This window comes from Haemorhous mexicanus, chromosome 2 (assembly GCF_027477595.1).
Source record: "Haemorhous mexicanus isolate bHaeMex1 chromosome 2, bHaeMex1.pri, whole genome shotgun sequence".
Lineage (NCBI taxonomy): Eukaryota > Metazoa > Chordata > Aves > Passeriformes > Fringillidae > Haemorhous > Haemorhous mexicanus.
In genome coordinates, this window is record NC_082342.1 from 98,545,328 (window position 1) to 98,564,446 (window position 19,119).

Here is a 19,119-nt window from a genome sequence, read left to right on the forward strand (position 1 = left end):
TTGCCTTCCCAAAAGGATTCATAGTCCCCTAGTTTTCTGACCATCAAGTTTTACTATGTTGTAAGACAGAAGAGCTATATCTGCACAAAAAAATTTAATAGCTCTGGCTATTTCATTGCCACAACTTTCTAAGCTAGTGGTAGGGTCACACTTGGACAGTGAGAAAGTTGCATTCCAATACTCATTTTTGGAAACATGTAAGTAATTTATATTAAGCTTTAATTAGAAAGAGTCTGCAACACATTTCTCCCCTTTCTCTGAGAGTATATTACAAATTCAGCACTTTTCTTCCTGTACTCTAATGAGCATCAGGAGACAGGTGACTACATATCCAGTTAGACTGAGAAGGGGCTAGAGCCCAAATAAAATACAGTGAGGGCACAAGCATTAGCTAATAACTATCACATGAACATTGCCATGACAGCAATATACCCATGCTTGTCAAATTTTCCCTGTTGATACTTCAGAAGACATCAGCAATTCTCCTGCACTTCACAACAAATATCCATTAGTGTGTTTTTTTCAGAGAAGAGTGGATTTATGAAAATGTATGTTTGTGAAGAGTTGAAATTATGTGTAAATTCACACTGCATCCAAGACATAATTTCAGCTAGAAAAGGTGAAAAACATGTTGAAATACTGAAATATTCTATTTCAGTATTTTAAAGGATTTTTTTTTCAAAATAGAATCATAAATTCTGCTGTAATTTCAATTAACATTTTCTTTTTTATCATAAAAGTCTGATTAAAAATTAGGCTAAGATGACAGGCAAGGAAATAAGAAAGTGCTAAGAGGGGACTTAATTCACCTATATGAGAACCAAACCGAGCTAATTAAGGCTGAAATAAATATGTCTAATTAATTCAAAAGGAGGTTGTTTTGTTTAGTGTAATAAATCAAAAGTCCTCAAAAAGTCAAATCATGACTTGACTGAACTTTTGCCTATGACACTTCACAGCAAAATGCATGATTTGACTAGATCCAGCATACATTCATGGGTTGGTGACAAGGCCAAACCACAGTGAGGAGAACAGACAGACTTTGCTAATGATCTAATTCTCACAGCCACAGTATAAGCCAGTATTGGGATTTATTTATTTCTTCTTAAAAGGAAAGTCCTGAGTATACAGAGAACAGCAGAACTGGAAGAAAAGCATTTTCTTCTATTTTGTTCAGCTATTGTCAAATAGTTATGCTCAGGTGGTGTTTTCTTTTTAAAAATTATATATTTAAAACACAAAGCCATGAAATGTTTAACATCATTCTGGAAAACTGATTTGTACAGAGTTTAGTTACATTTATTATTTAACAAGTGAATGGCAAAACTTTACTTAAAGTTTCTCCAAGCATTTCAGATATTAGCAGGCTTTATAGAGATAAGAATAACAGGCTTACTAGGGATGCTAATACTATACAGCAGAATTAAAAGCTACAACTAATATGGCTATTACTATCACTTTAGAACTATCCTACAATCTATTATGCTTTCTTAGCAAGTTAATGAAATTCTTTGTCCCACACACAAAGGATCTGTAGTATAATAAAGCTAATAATGAAAGTAATTAAACCTGTTAGAATAAAAAAGGATCACTGGCAAAAAAATAAAAAGGTAAATGCAATTCACTTACTCAACAATCATACTATTGTTTTGTAAACAATGCAATTTTTTAAAAGGCTTATCACTTCATGCTATACACAGATCTTTTGAAAAATATCGGTGCATGTATTTCTTTGACCATCTAAATCAGTTTTTAAAAACAAAGTTTTGCTTTAAAACTGCAACAGGAATGTGACTACAGCAACTAAAAAACACCAAGTGCTATTTCAGGAGTAACAAGTAAGGTATACAAGCTTTAAAAAATTTCTCCTGCCAGTAGAGGTTGTTTTTCTGTTTTTGTGGCTTAATATGGTTTCATAATTTCCTTGGCTTTAAGACCAATGACTTTTTAAAGTGTAAAATGTATCTGATTCCTCTTATCTTATGCTGAAGGACAGATTGATTTGTCAGGCATTTCGGTTTTTTCACATATTAAAAATTAAGCAATAAGGCACAATGTGGAGGAGTGATTATCTGATGATAATCCCAGCATCCTGAAATTGCTTTATTGCAAATATAAATATATTTAGATTTTTCACTGGATATTAAGGGCATTAGCATGCCCATAGAGTTTAATCTTCCCCTTCAGAATATTAAATTCATAAGGCTTTTTTTCTTTCTAAGCTATTTTTAATGCGCAAGACAGGACTTCATATACTCAAGAAATACTGTAATTGGCTGGTGCATACTCCACTGGGGAGATTAATTTACAAGCACTGTACAGTTTTGCTAAAACTACTTCTCAACCTTTCAAAATGTCAACAGTATATTTTCCCAGCCCTGTAAACACATTTTGATACACAATATAAACTTTAATGGTAGTTTTAAGACATCTCTGGGGGTATGGTTATTTAAGCAATAAGACACAGTGGGGTGTGAATTATGGTATAGTAATTCCCTACCAACTGCATTGTTAGGCTCAAGGCCAAAGGCCAAGAGACCAATGAACACACTAGGTGTGAATTATGACTTCATAAGTCACACTCTAGAGTGTCTTACTGACATTAGAGAAATATTTAAAACATGTTTTAGAGCAAGTACTTTATTCCTGTAGTACTGTACTTTGATGGAATATCATGAAAAATCTTTCCAAGTGAAAAGTTAGCCATTATGTAACCTGGAATTAGAAAAAAAAAAATTGAAACAAACCAAAAAAAGTCTTCTAACTTTGTCTGTGCACTGTGGTGACGTGCTTTAAAGAACAGCCCCAGAAAATGCACGTCTTACCCAAGTTTGCAAAAAGTAGCATGAAGGCCTTCTGCACAGGGGATCTTAATCTGCTTTGCTTATTGTCTGTAAAATCAGACTGCCAGAATCAGGTTTGTACTGGCTTCTCCCATGTAACTGCGTGCTGAGACTGCTAGAAGATCTACACACCTTTTTTTCCATGCTTGTCCATACCACTGTTATAGGGCACAACGTGGACTTTGAACAAGTAGCAAAAAAGTTCCTTAAGACCTCATTTGAACTCCTGCAGTTGAGTTCCCGAGGCTGCTCACAGTTCTAACACAACTTTTAGTAAGGACTGCAAGTAGGATAATGTATATTTATACTGTTTCCCGTTTTAAACTCCCTTTGACAAATGCCTTTTCTCCCCTCTGGGTACTCCTGCATTCCAAGTGCAGCAATGACAACAGTGTCATCTGGAGATACACAAGCTCACCTTACAAATAGCTCAGTCACTGGGAGCAAGCACACTGCAGCAGCAGGGATTTTGGCATGATCTAAACTGGCTTCTCAGGCAGTTTTTACAGCTTGTCTTAAACTTCCAGGCTGCTGTGGATTGATTGCTACCAGTGGCTGAGCCAGCTAGGGAGCATTAGGGTTAGCAATAGGATAGAGTTTATGGGAGGGCTGCTTGCCAGGCCCATTTAGGGAGCGATAAGCCTCAGGGCATGTCTGCACGTCTCAGTGCACTGAGGTGCTCAGCACTGCTAGGCTGGCTGGGGAGAGCTTCTTGTGGCTATGGATAGGGATGCTGTGCCATGTAGGGATAACAGCCTACATCCTGGAAGCAAAATGGCTGCAAGGTCAGGTTAATTAGCTCTTCTGCATCCAGTTCTGGAGCTGTTGCATTTTGCACTCACTCTGTGTGTCCCTGAGCAAAAAACCAGAAACCTCAGTTGTTCCAGGCACAGCTCCATTCTGACATAATTATGTAGCAGGTGAGAGTTGTTTTCTGCATAACCTCACTCACAGGGATTAGCTGCCCCTCCTGGACAAAGCCATTGTCTGTGGCCGTTCACATCAGTCAAAGGTAAGGTTTGGAGTCTAGAGTTCCTCATTCTCCATGAAATAGAAATGGATAATCTTACACAGAGGACTTCTGTGAAGCTAACAGTGGTAACAAGGTACAATTCTGAGCTAACTTGGTGTCTCCCCTTCCTTGTCCACTCAAAATGTCTGTTTTAATCTCCAGCAAGAGAAGGTGCTTAATTCTGCCTACAGCTTGATGATATGGGAACAATTTGAGCTTTGCTGCTTCCTTGTATAAACAATCAAAAAAGCATGTGGTTGCTTTTTACTATTCAGCCTGATTGAAATGTTGTCAAACATGATGGAAAAACTTACACCTCTAAGAATCTTTTCCCACAACTTCCAACCAAGAGTGAGTGCACCATTTTAGACCTAGCTTATATTTGAAAATATTTGTTTTATATCCACTTGCAAAATTGGTTACACTTTTTCCTGCATCTCAATAGGAATGGGACAAACAAACAAGAAAAGGGTTCCACACTGGATCTACATACTCCAAGAACTTAAAATAAGTAGCCCCAGAAAAGTACCTTTAAGTACATATAAATTACACCTTTTTGTGGCAAAGCAATATTTCAAAGACTGTTGGGTAATAACTAACAAGTTCCCAGCAGCATGTTTTTCATAAATTAACATTACTGCTCAGAACTCATCTACACTAACTAGAATGCTGCGATTTCTGAAACTATTTCATTACATGAAATTTGAGGTATAAATGCATTACTGTGCTACCATAATAAGGACATAATACTTTGATATACCCATCTCTGCAAAGCCTTCTGGCCTGTAACAGTAAATCATAGACCTATTTTCATACCTCATTACCACTATGTATCTTTCCACTGACACCTGACCTTATGCATAATCAGTTATGAATTTCAAACCACACTTATAATCTAAATGAATGCCTCATTATTTTACATAACCCAGAATGAAATAAGATTTGAGATGTAATTTCAAATTCACAGTTCACACATTCAGATATGCAGGTCCATCAAAAAGAAGTAATGGTCTCTAATTCATGACTGTGAACAGCACCAAATCACTCCTACACATAGAAGCTTTGCAAGAATTTCAGGATTGGATTTTACAAAGGATATTGTCAGTTCTGAAAAAAATAACACAGTGTTGAAACTGTTCGGTATGTTGTTAAAGATAATCTATAAAAGAAAAATGCAAGTACTGAATTTATTACCTGTATTTTGAAGAAAGAACGACAGCACCAATTGCATGAAGTTATAAAACACCAGAAATAAACTTGTAAATAATCTCCATGGAACACAGACATCTACAAAGAAATATATATATATATATATATATGTATATATATATGTATACATGTGAGATAATAAACCCATTCATTAGGGAACAAGAAACATTTTTGTACTGTATAAAACAGCTGTACAGTGTGCACACAGACTTTCCTGATCTATCCAAAATGTCTGTCAGTCACTTCTCCCCATCATCATTTGCTTAACATGTTTTCTTCATTGTCCATGGGAGAAGTCTAAGTGGCTGTTTTGTACTTTTAAGCTAAGTACTTATAGTGCAGTTTGTCTCCATACATATATACACATGCATACATATATAGACTTGCTGGTGCACACATATATGTATACATGTATATATACGAAAAGAACAAACACACACATGTACACACACACACACACACACACACACGTGACAGATCTAAACAACTCCTCCATCCTGTGCTATTGAATTAGTGCTTGTAAAAAACCCCTGCACTTTTTTGTGAAGGGAAGGAAACTTGCTGATTGTGCAGATGGAAGTCATTAGATGGTTCCATCCCTAACAGTCTGCAAACACACATCTGAATCATATGGTGGTATCCCATATGCCTGAAGAGAGTCTGTTGCAGGAGGTATCTTCTACCTTCTTCAGCAGCGTCGGCTTCTTACAAGGGGGTGGAGGTGGGGCTGAGATTCTTTGCTCAGTATTGTGCAATATTTGCTGCCAGTCTTCTCTCTCTTCACACAGCTTTCTCCTCCAGTCTAGAAGCTCTTGTAGAGCCACACTCTCATTTTCGGAAAGCCTAAGCTGATGAATCACCTGCGAAAAGAAAACAATAATAACAGTAACAATAATAATAAAAGTGGATAAAGAAAACAGATCAAGTAAGCATGTAAATAATTTGAAGCAAACTTGTCCTCCGAAAAGGTTTTAAATTTTTACACTGAAAATAAAGAACATTAGTGATTTAGAATTACTTTATTGCAATCTCACGGCTGAAAATCAGAGTCTGAAGTCACAATGTCTGAAGTTGTATGAAGCAACTGCCAAAAATGAAACAAACAGAAAAAACTTCCCTGTTTCATCAAAGGGTACATGAACACAATTCTTTAAAACACACAAAGTAGACTGCCTACAGCTGTTGCAGGAGTAGCAAGATTTTTTTCTCTAAATGTAAATACCCAAATAGCCATAACCAAGAAACCATAACCTTTGTTGCATAGAATCAGTAAAGCTACTTGTCTGAGACAGGTGTTAGCATCAGGGGCCAGTCCCTGTCTTCCTCCAGTGTATGTATGAACAACTTTAACTGTGGTTTCAGTTGGCTTGAACCTACTTATAAATTCATTTTGAAGTAGTCACAGTTCTGTACTAGATTCATTATCCACTTAGAAGAAACTGTTCCCTTCCATTTAACTCTTCTATTGCAGTGATTATTTATTTTGTTCAAGTCAGTTTGAAGCCCTCATGGTAGCACAAGTCCATGAAGCAATGAAGTCCCTTTCACCATCCTTTAAGACTTACTTGACACCAATGCAGTACAGCAGCCCCTAGAGCAAGGATTGAGATCTATTTTCTTGGGAGCATTCTGTAGCAAGAGAGGCTTAACTAGAAAATATGAAAAAAGTCCATAATAACATCTAATAGTCCACAACCATTATCCTGTTACCTTCTTTCTTGAGAGTCCCACAGGAGCACCTGTAAGAGGCACCTGTGGCATGACTAAAATGTCCACATTTCACCTCACACAATGGCCTCACACTAAGGCTGCATTTCTACTTGTCATAATGAGCGATGGCTGCATGTTAGTTCTGAAAAAGGAAATTATGTGCAGTGCTCATGAGACACCCCACACATGATTAGTTCCAGTTGCAAGGAAAGCTGACTGACACAAAGGGCATTCTTGTCACTGATAGACAATGAGGTTCCTGGGGCAGAAGAACTACCTGTGGGCTCTTCCTGTGGCTCCTGCTCTTCCCTCATGGAATAGTAAGCGGCTGGGTACAGAGGCTATCTAAGCTTTACACTGCTGTTTCAAATGTGTCCTGTGCAAGTCAGACCTTTCACATGCTCATGGTGTCAGAGAAGGAATGAGCCCTTACATGGATGTGCCTGAATATGTACAGGCACATCCATGTACTTAATTTCTGGTTGGTTAATACTTCAAAGAGAAATGCATTAACATATAATATACCTGTCTTAATAACAGGTATGATAAAAAACAGTTTAAAGTTCTGAATTTTTTTTTTAAAGAAGAAAAAATGAAAATGTTTGAAAGACTTAATTAAAGTGTACCTCAATTGCATATCACTATAAAATTAAAAACCTCTTTGCTTTTATATTTAAACAAAATGCAACAGGGCATCTTAGCAAATCAGATAAAAATGAAATGTTTCGCCCATATTGCTAGAGAGACATCAGAGAGAAAACTTACTACCTTTTTTTCAGTGGTTTATAGAAGATTAGAAGACAAAAGTTTGCACTTGGAAACAATGCATCAAGAAAGACAGGACAAGTGGCTTTATCCTATAGAACAGCTGGATAGTTTGTGAGTCACCGCGGCTTGCCCAGTCCTGGCCATTTTCTGTAGTTTTTTGTGGATTTAAATTATGAGCATAATCCACTTTAGAGCATACACAGATTGGAATACAGTCTTCTCAATTTGGACACCTTATTTGTCCCTAAACTTTAGACATTTCAGGAATCTGCACTAGGCATGTTTCTCAGAGAGGTGCTGGAACACACAAAAACCAAGCTCTGTTAGGCTGTCATCATAGGAGTTTCACATGAAAGAGTTTCAGAAATAATTTATCAAAGACATGCCTGAACACTGGAGGATAAATATAGTTAAAAAAAAGATATTTTTAAACTGTGTAATTGGATATGCTCTGGTGACAAAAGTTTGATAGCATGACTAATGAAGTCTGGAAGAATTTTCTGATTGAGAGATGGACAGAGTATTTGAAAAGAGACAGTGCTAGTGCCATTCCAAGGAACATAAAGGCACATAGGTGCAGGTGAGCAGTGAGTACATTTTTCCTGAACATGGAATTGAAAAATGCATCCTCTTTATAGCTTATAGGCATTGAAGAAGCTTTATTATGTTGGCTCTCTTTATGTAAGCTGTAAATTAATACTAGGTTATCAGTTAGAGCTCATTTTCTAGTACATAGTGGAAAAAAGTTGGTCCAGTTCACAAATAAGCGTACATATTTTATCTCATTTTCTAAAACAAGGATGGAAAATATCTCAAACATTTATTCACTCTGAAACTGATCTGGTAAATAAACTGGAAAACAGCCTGGATGAAGGACATGAGTGAAACTGCAGTCAAAATGAAATGGGGAAAAATGCATAAGAAGTGGCAGAGCTCAAAATGAACCAATTAATTTAATTAGATCTATTTGAATAACATGATATCTTTTTTCCATTTATGATTAGACCTGTGAAGAGCTAAATATCTACTATACATATTCATTATAGAAAAGGTTGGCTGAATAATTTTACATGAAGCACATCATAAAACATCTATGTTTCTTCATTTTTATTCCTTATCCTGAGCAGGTATTTTGTGAAGGGTGAATGATGTGTGTAGGAATTAATTACTTCAAGACTATGGATCTTTTAGTGGACACTAAACAAACAACTTCCACCACCTGTATCAGCAACAACAACTGTAGACCAGGATTTTTGTACTGAAAGCCAACGGTCAGTCAGACATGGTAAACACAGCATTTGGGTTAGAGCCACAAAACACACATTGGCATTTAACAGCTCTGCCATTGGGTGGAAACACCATCCCTGTGTTTAGTATCCAGAGTTCTTTAGGAGCAAACAAGAAAAGCTAAAGTGTCGAAGTCACACACAAAACAAGAACTATTCTGTGAACCACAGCTATTAACTGGAAACTGAGGTGGATTGAAGCATTTAAACCAGTTCTATATTTTCCACTGCAAAAATGGCAAGATGGACAAAATAAATTTGTAATGAGCAGCCCAGGGAGGAGCTTTCAGGATTCATTCCTTCCACTTCACAGCCCAAACTCTCAGGCTGTAAAATCAAATTCTCTCTTACTGGCATGAGGGATTTTGATTGGTGACAGAACACCAATGACTCTGTTCCATCACAAGATATATGGAAGGAGTTTCATCATTCTCTAGAAGTTAGAGCATATTGGAAAATTAGAAGATATGGATTCAGCTTCTCTGTGTCAGTCCTAGCTGAGATGAAAATAATTTTCCTCTTTGCATTGGGAGCTAGAAGAGAGCTAATAACACTGCAGTGTTTTGGCTGATGCTGAGTATCACTGGCACAGCCTCAGTGCTATCTCCAACATTCCCATCTGACCAGTAGTCTGGTGGTGGGCAACATTTTGGGAGGGGGCGCAGCTAGGCCAGCCTACCCAAAATGACCAAAGGGGTATTCAATACCATATGAGATATGTACACCTAAAAGAAAACGGATGGGGAAGGGGAGACATTAATTATTTACAAAGTTTGCTTTCCAGAACAACTTCCATGTATGCTGAAGCCCTGCTTCTCAGGAAGTGGCCAGACATTGCTTGCTGATCAGAAATAGAGAATAAAAACTTTCTGTTTTCTTTTCTTCTTCCTATGCTGCTTGCACATGTACAACCTTCACTTTTGCTTTAGTAAACTGCCTATATCTTGACCCATGAATTTTTTCTGTCTTGTTTTTTCTACCTGTCCTGTTGCAGGGGTGGTGATAGAGCAGCTTGGTGGGCACTTGGTGTTCAGCCAGGGTCAACCCACCACAGTTCTTTCTGGTTAAGGAAGAGACCAAGTTCCCACATGCTGAGAGGACACTGCAACTACAAGGGGTGGACTCTTGAGTGCAGAGCAGGACTCTGACTCCTGGGCTTTGTGCAGTCAGATTAATGTGCTAAAGTAAATCCTTCAGAGAGAGTCCTTTGTGGTTCTAATGCACAAAAAACCACTGGAGACTGAGCACTTTGGTTATATGCTGGCAGTCATGAAAGTCTTAGAGCACAATTTTGCCTTTACATGTTTGAGTATTGCATAGTCATTGGAGAATGAGGCTCTGAACTCCCTTGTGGATTAAGGCTTGAAAGTTCTGCCTACATTTCACTTCACAGCCTAAAGAAGACATACTGGATTTCAACTTGGTCTTAGAATCAAGATGAGTTGCTATAAGTAAGTCAATAAATTATTTTAATGACAGTCTATTTCATATGCAAGTTAAAAATTCAGCAAGTTTTTAATTATAGAAAGTAAAAGGTTTTATATTTTAAATAATTTGTGACAAAAAATGTGTGCCAGATAAAGTGATTAACTGGTACATTTAAATTCAACTTTGAGTTATTTAGAGATTGAGCTCTAGAATTTCAAGAAATTCATTCTGCATTAAAAGATCGAACCCTATAACTTTACAGAGGATGTTTTGTAACATTCATAAGCAAAGAACTTACATTCTCTGTTTGTGTGTCAAATGCAACTGAGTCTTAATCATCAGCCTATGACTAAAGGACTCATTACACAGTCTGACAAACAGAGATTTATTATTGGTAGATTCTTTTCAGTATTGCACCTCAGTTTGCTCCCTCACTGATGAAATGTAGGGTTTACCTTTTAAAAAGTATGTGTATACTACTCCAGTAATATTTTCATTTCTAAGTGCATTGTTTTTACTAATATCCACCAGAAATGAAGTATTTAATTACATATGCTAATTAAGTATTATTTAAAACATACAAATAATTTTCCTTGCGAAAAATGTAGTACTTCATATTTTATTACTAAACTACCAGAACTACCAACTAAAACCAGTTGCTTCTTTATGTTCTAGTAAGGTTTCTGCTTGTAGACAAATAAGCACAACAGAAAATCACAGAGCAATGTAAGGACCTGCAAAGCATGTAGACCTGTGTTCCTGAGACATTTGCATTTTGGGGCTGGTTCATATTTTTTATTTGGAGAAATAACGCCAGTTGTTTTCTTCAATAGATTTATCAATGTTGGTGCTTTAAAGTAATTGTCAGTAAATGCTCACAGTTAATTATTACATCATTAATTTTTCTCTTCCATTAGTGAAATTGAGGTCCCATCACAGAATCCATGGGAAGACTGAGTTCAAGAGAGCAAAGATTTTACCTTTCTAAACTTTTATCAGGATCTAAAGTGAATTATGCAATAAATGTATATTGTTGATGATAAAATTATCATAATTATTTTAGAAATGAAACTGCCTTGACAAAACCCCTGTTTACAATCTCTTTCAGTTTGTAGGCTGCCTAAATATGAAAGCCAAAAAAATTTCAGTGATGAGGTGACTCACAGTTAACGTTATTGCAGTCCTCAAAAGCAGTTCACAGACCCCACTAGATCTTCTGTGGATCCCCATTTTTAAAGTCAATAATGATAAGAACCTCTTGTTTCAAAATAAGACACCATTTCATTCAGTAATTCAGAAAAAAATTCTTACTGCATGCAATTATTAGCAAGAGCAACATATTTTGATTCAACTTGTATGCAACTCTCACAAAAATGTTTCTAACTCATTTTAATGGCTTTATTTAATTTTTAAAAAAATCTGACAAGCCCCTACACTGACTTTTTCCAAACATGCATGTCACAACTTTATTTCCAAACTACGGAACAGGCCCACTGCAACCTCTTCAAAAATCCTAACCCTTCAGGTACCAACAGATATATTTGGGGTTTTCTTGTATGTTAAAAAAAGAACAGAAAACAGGAAAGGATTGCTTTTCCACCAACTACTGAATCAAGAAAAATTAAATATATGATAGCCTACATGTTATTTACCAATAAAATACTCATTTAAATATATAAGGGGAAAGCCCAGAGTAAGCCAAGGGTGTGTTAAGAAGCCTAGGTAAGCATTTAACATAAATCAAATCAATATGTAAATTTGTGTTTGATAGGAAAACCTACTTTGATCATGAAGGACCCCAGCACAGAGCAGAGAGCAGCTATGAATGAGCTTATATGCTTCAATGTTCCAATTAAAATCCTCAAACAGAAACATAACATTGGGATCCAAACTGATTCATGAGATTATCATGTGAATGCTGGGACAGGCATTTTTTTTTGAAATAGCAGACTCACTGAATGTAATACCTTATTATATGATATACAAAAATAAAGTGATTTTAGTTAATTTTTCTTTTAAACTGCTGCCGATTTTTCTTTGTGTTGGAGCAACATTACATAATGTCCAAAAAATAAAGCTTTAAATGGATGCCAAATGGGTTCACCGGAAAGGAGAAAATGGCAAAGAAGATGGGTACTCTGTCTGGTGCAAATCTAGAATTTCTCTGGAGGAGGTATGCCAGCAAAACATTAGTGAGCTCCGTAACTGAAAATGCTATACATTTGCTTTTTTCTAAACAGGAAAATACTTTTTTTCTCTCTCAGTTAAAATTTCTAATTAAATCAAACTAATAAACTTCTTTTAGAAGAAATGTTGCTATGACAGATAGGGACAGATTCAATTTTATACCAAACATCAGCTGTGGAAGGATGCTGGAAGCGTGATGGTCTTGTGTCAGAGATCATGCAGACATAGGTGTCTTTATCTTTGATTGCCCAGTCCAGCCCTCTGCTATCACATGGCACTTGGAAAGCTCTCAAACCTCATCCTAAAAAATTAATTCCACTGTTTGCCTTAGTTTCAGTTTCTGTTAGGATTTTCCAGGAGAATTAATGAAAGAAAATTGTACTAAGGATAATTATGTATTAAATGAACTCTGCCTCTGGAAGCCTTTCCTCAGAGACCACTGAAAACTGAGATCACACTTGCAGAAGGGACATCTCGTATCTCTGGCTTTACCCTGGGTAGCAGAGGCTTCTTGTTTTTATTAGAAAGAGAATCTTGGGCTACACACGCCTATACTGTGCTTCAGGCAGGATATTTTACATTCATCACCTAACTGCAATTCTATTTTGGGAGGAAGTTGTCTGATTTTCTGCCATACTGTTGTGGTATCCCATAGGGCTTTTTATTTGTTTTGGTTTGGTTTTGTTTGTTGCTGTTTTGTTTGTTTATTTGGATTTTGGTTTTGTTTTATTTGAGGAGGAGGGAGGTTGTTGTTTGCTTTGGGGGGACTTTTAAATTATTATTATTTTTTGAAATAATAGATTTTAGTCACAGGACCTGTCTTCCATAATTTTGCATCTTTTAGTGAAGTAGCTATATCAATATTATTAAAATATATCAATAGTTATATCACAGTATTTCCAATAAATTATAGCCATCTTCCATACAGACAGGAATTATCTCAGCAATCAAACAAAGAAAATATATCTTTGTGAAAAAAAAATCAGCACATAAATTTTGAATACAACTGTAATTTGCAATCTGGTAGAAAATACTAGTACAAGGTAGGCTTTATTTTGATAAAGTCTATACATTCAAAACAGGAGTGTACTTTCTTTATTTGGATATATTGAATTTGTTTTTATTTTTTTTTCTCTAAGGTAATATTTATCTCCAGATAAACAAATTATGCAATGCTCTCTAAAACCATCAAGACATCCTCCTAATTTGCCTCTGATGCTTGAGAAAAAGAATATGTTCAGACAGAAACTGTCTTTCTCAAGTTGAGTTCTGAAAACAAATCATTTATCACAGAGGTTTTTGGAACAGCTCACCTAAAAATGCTAATACTGCTTTGCACCTAACCTAACAAAAAATATCTGACAAACTAAGTAATGTTGCTACTTAATTGATCTCTGCCTCTTTATGACATTAATGGAGATATTTTATTTGACTATATACAGACTATGTTTGCCACAAAGCTTTCAAAGTAATTGCAAAAACAATCAACTTTTATTTGCTGTAGTTGGGTATATCATCCTTTGTAGTATAAAAACACTGCACTTATGGTCAAAACAATGTTAGAAGAAAACATCATTTAATTTACGGTCTGTTAGCAATCTAAATCTCTGCTATCTGCATGCAGCAGTATGTGACAGCAGGAGAATGAAGGGCAGAGGAACCAATTTCTTCCCTCTCACACCCAAAGTGGACCATACTCCCCTTGAGCTCAGATTGGAAGTAGCTTTTTAGGGTGAGCCACGGGCCATTGTGGCAGCCTAAGAGGGATAAGTACACCCTTTAGCCAAACACCAGAGCTTAGGGAGGGCATGGGGATACTCAGGAGGCTTTGTTTCCTTCTCTTCCACAATCTCATTTACCAGGGCAAATGCAGTGAGGATGAAGCCCTGGAGACAGAAAAGGGGCCTGGAGTGTGTAGGAAGCTGGCTGTGACATCCGCTGGTTCAAAGAGGAGGATCTGTGCTCTCACCTGTGGAGGTGACAGTGGTCAGGTCTGGGATATACCTGCTTAGCAGAGGGGCATCAGCCCTCCAGGAGCTCTTCAACACAAACACAAGATAGTGTATTTACTGGTGAATTTGCACTATGCATTACCTCACACCCTTTATAAGACACATACTTTTGACTGTAAGTCTTCTAAAAATAAAACCACAATGTGTTATAGGACCTGATTTTCACTGCTGAATGTGACACTACAAAGACTATTCTTTGTGCTACTGTCAAAGCAATGAACAAAACACAATTCAGGGGAATATACTGATTCAAATAAATGATAAGTATATTCTATGTCTTCTCTTGGATGTTTCATGTTTACAAAGGTGTTAGTGTTTTTTATTACACCAGACCTGTTTGATTGCCACTTTTTGCTTCAAAGATGCTCAAAGATTCCTTCCAGCTAATGGGCAAACATGATGGACAATAACAGTCAATGTCAGAGCCCAGCATTTAGAGTTGTGACAAAAGGTGGAGGATAGAAAAACATTGCAACACATTCTTGACTACTCATTTTTTTAAACTTTTGAACAGCCAACAAAAGAAGTGATTGGCAACAAATATTAAATCAAGTAGGAACAAAGAAGACCCTTGAAATCATAATGAATATGCAGCTCTTTCTGAGGGAAGAGACTGCTGAAAGCAATGAGAATTCAAGAAATAAGAGCTATGGCTTAAGCTGTAATGAAACAATAAATACATACTTCACGAATATGAAAAGCCACTTCCAATTTAACACTGTCAGATGTTGGCTCCTATATTACTGCAATCTGCCAATCTGCACCATGGGCTTTAAACAAAATAGAAGAGATAAGAGTGCAGATTTTCTAATATAACCATATGTGAAAAAATAACCACGAATTTTTATCTCACCTCTTTGAACACATGGCAGATAAAACATATTTCAGAAGTGGGTAACCAAAATCCTACACCAGGGTATGTCATATGTCTGATATTACTTAACCTACCAGAATGGCAAGCTGCTTGTTTATTTGTGTTCTTGTTCTTTCCATAGGATTAAATGCATGTGACATCATCTGACTACAAATAAGCAAATATCCAGCCATACAAAGCTAAACTGGACAGAGGCTTTGCATCTATCAACAGAAAATTTTATACTTTTCTTCTGGGACAACTGAATCATCAGGAGACTATGGTTAAGACTTAACTTGCACAGAGTGTAGGCAATCATTATAATTATTTTTATTTTATCATACATAAAAGATCACATTGATATGTGCATGGATATGAATATCAAATCTGGAACTTCGCATAGACTTTCTACTTTTTTTCCTCAGTCTGTCTTTTTACTGTACCACCCTCTGCTCTGTTCTTGGTTCTTTCCCCCTGTTCTTATCTTCCTTTTAGGTGTTTTTTTCCATAATTTCTTCAGGTTGATTCCTTCTCTTTGGCTCTTCTATATTTTGTCTTCCAAATCCCTTATTCTGTTTCATTATTTACCTTCTCTCTCAGTTATTTTATTCTTTTTCCAGACTTACTTCCTAAATTCATCCATTCTCTGTGCCTGGTTAACTACCCATTCCCACCCCCCACACATGCTTTTTTTCACTCTAGTCTTGAATCTGTCCCTCACCTCCCATCTGTTTATTATCTTCAGGTCGTCCATCTCATCCTGTTACAGACAGACCATCTTGCTTCTTGCTGCCCACATAAGAAAAAAAGGAATCTTTTAGCTGGCTAGCTTTTCTTGATTCCACTATATCTTTCTCACACCACTTCTCACTTCAAGGTGAATGGTAATAACAACTTTAAAAAATCATTGAAAAAAACCCCCAAACCCAATCCACCAAAAAACCTCATAGTCCTGAATCTGTGAAAAAAAGACAAGGCCACTTAGCTTTTGTGTGAGGTACAAATATAGAGGTTTGCTTTTATTGACTCTATTTCATCTTGCTGCCATTGCTGACATTACAAAGAATTTATATATTTCAATGGTCTTTATGCCCTTTTAAACATAGACACTCATGGCAGCTGTTGAGAGCAGAGGAATCACTAAAAACAGTCTGGAGAGAGCCTTTTGGATTGGTTAAGGAACTGAAAAATACTTTGTGTAAAAGCAAAAGAGCACAGGAGCAATATTTTAGCTTTTTTATTTTAGAGGAGGTTTTGGGTTTTAGACCCTTCTAAGCAATTTCAACATTTGTGGAATAGCCAATATGCTTTGGGATCACTTCCTAGAGTGGGACTGAATAGAAATGACTCTTAGTCATATCAGAATTTCCTACCTAAGCAAGTTTATGGCAAAAATGACCAGAAGAAGCATCTCCTTCATTTTGGTGAGGTTTTTGCCTCTGGAAGGAAAATATGGCATAAGAATTTGAGACTACAGATCCAGGCACACTTGGAACTGCCAAACTGTTTAGACAAATCACTAAAGCAATTTGAAACAATAATTATTTAAATAATTTTAAATCTGTAATTTAAAATCAAGCTTGGAAAAGGAACATTCCTAGTTTTCTGCTGTTTGGGGAGCAAGAGGCTACCATAACACTTCCTGTACAAGTTGAGTTAGAGGCATCGCTGCCAAGAGTAAAGTTTTCTTGTAAGGGTAGATTAGGGTATTGCTTCTTGCAGTACCATTCTACTGTAGATTTTTGGTTTTCAATTTTGAATATTTCCTTGAATAGAATGCTTTGGTTTACAAGGAGAGCAAAAAACACAGGAAACCTTGTGTGCTGGGTTGGGGAGGAGAAAATGTGTGGCTCTGCTAGCAAATAGCTTCCAGAAGATCTACTGTCTGAACAAAAGAAAGCACATGAAACTTTTCAATAACTGGTTCCACCCCCAAATTCATGGTTCAGCCTTCATCTTCACAGAGAATGAAGTTACAGTGCTGTATCAGAGGTTAGGTACTTTGTGGTTTTATGTGATATTGATAAAAAACACTTGGAAATCTATAGCTGTAACACCACAAAACAATATGAAGAAAAAAGTAGTAGTTTAAAAACCCCATAGTTTGTTGTTCTTTTGATGTGCAAAACTCTTATTTCTTTTGATGTATGGTCTTTCATTCCTGAGGAGACAAAAATGAAACCTTAATCTTCCTACAGTTTTTCTAAAAGAATAAAGTAGAATTTTATTCCATAACTTTCCAATGAGAAATATTTTGTTAGTATTTGAATTTTCCAATTTTTATCCTTTTTCATTCAGGAAAAATTGCCCTTTATGTAACCACTGCCCTAGAAAATTAGCATTTATGGCCGCCAGTAAAGCTTTTTCTTTTTTTTTTGTTTTTTTTCCAGCAGACTTCATTTTAGGATGATCATCTGGATGATGTTTTATGCTTGGTAACTACTGCCAAAAAATTTTGTTAAAAGATTGATCCAAATGCTGCATGTTGACAGACACTGACCTGAAGAATTGTCTCTGGAGTGTGTAGATTTGCAGTGTGCAGGCCTGTCAGGCAGTGATGCAGGTAATTAGCACCTGATGTGACAACACAATGGTACCATAGCCACAATGTCTCAGCTTAATGGAATGGATATTCACTTTGAGATCCTGTGACACAAATGAAATGAACTAACCCTCCCTGTCACTTCAGTAAGGAACTAGCAGGGAGATATTTAAAAAAAACCTCATAAATGTTGGAAGCTCCTGAAAACTAGTGAACCAGTTTTCTTTAGCTGAAGTGACAGTGTCTGCCAAGATATCCAAGGAACTAAATTTTTCTCTTTAGAGCAATTAGTCAATCATGGACCTGTGAAAAAATATGTCCCACTTCATACAGCTGTGCAAGAATTATTTTAAGTGATAAGGTTACTACAGTGAAGCCTGGCAAAGATTTTTACAATCAGCTTGTACGCTGTTAGAGTCTCTAGCAGCATGCTAAGAAATGTCAACGGTAATTAAACCCAGTCATTTTCAAATATATGCCATGCTTTGGCAATGCTGAGGAAGGCTTTTCACAGTAAGAATTCTCAGCCCTGTGAGCTGAGAATTTTTTTTAAGATTTTTTTTTTCTTTTTATGGGAAGAAGAACATTTTTCTCTTTTTCTTTTGGCAACACCATTTTGGAAGATGTTTATTCATTAAAGGAATTGTATCAATATCACAGAACTACAGGTTTCTTCTCTCAATTTGTCACAGTTCTTACTGAGCTTGAATTTAAGGATTGTCCCTGCGTGTAATTCCGAGTACACTGCATGGAATTTATTTTAAAAATTTGTGAAACACTTTGGCAAAACATCTGAAAATTTACTGAAAAGTGGCATTTCAAAATACTGAAAAGAAATTGTGTTAAGGTTTTGGCAAGTACTTTTGGAAAAATAAAAAGCACAAATTTGCAAATTGTTAGCGACTTGCTTCTAAAATAAAACATTTAAATGTTGTTTCCATTTGCAAAGAATTGAAGAAGAGGACAGTGGCTCCCTACATCCAGTTCATTTAACTTTTTGTATTGTCCTGATGAAGTAATTTAAACACGACCACCTTGACCCAAGTAAGCTCATTAACAAGAGGTGTGAGGTGCTTCAGGACAAAAGCTTCTCACTGTATGAGGTTTGAAACTGAAGCAGTGTCAGACTTGGACTTTTCATTTGCCAGAAAGTTCTCTTTGGCCACTCTCATAGGTAATAAGTATTTGGTTGATGTAATAAAAATGTAACAGAGACAACTGGAAACACCCTCATCCAGGATACTCCTCTGGAGACAGAAGAAAGTTTTT

General features: G+C 36.4%; 1 protein-coding gene across 1 annotated transcript in view; it reads right to left on the bottom strand.

The window, feature by feature from the left end:
• Positions 1 to 1,127: 1,127 nt before the first annotated feature.
• The window catches only part of MYO16 (myosin XVI), a 259,909-nt gene continuing 241,917 nt past the window's right edge, over positions 1,128 to 19,119 (bottom strand). The window contains exon 34 of the mRNA XM_059839709.1: positions 1,128 to 5,924. Coding sequence (XP_059695692.1) covers positions 5,691 to 5,924 — 234 coding nt within the window. The 3' untranslated portion in view covers positions 1,128 to 5,690. The remainder of the gene's footprint in view (positions 5,925 to 19,119) is intronic.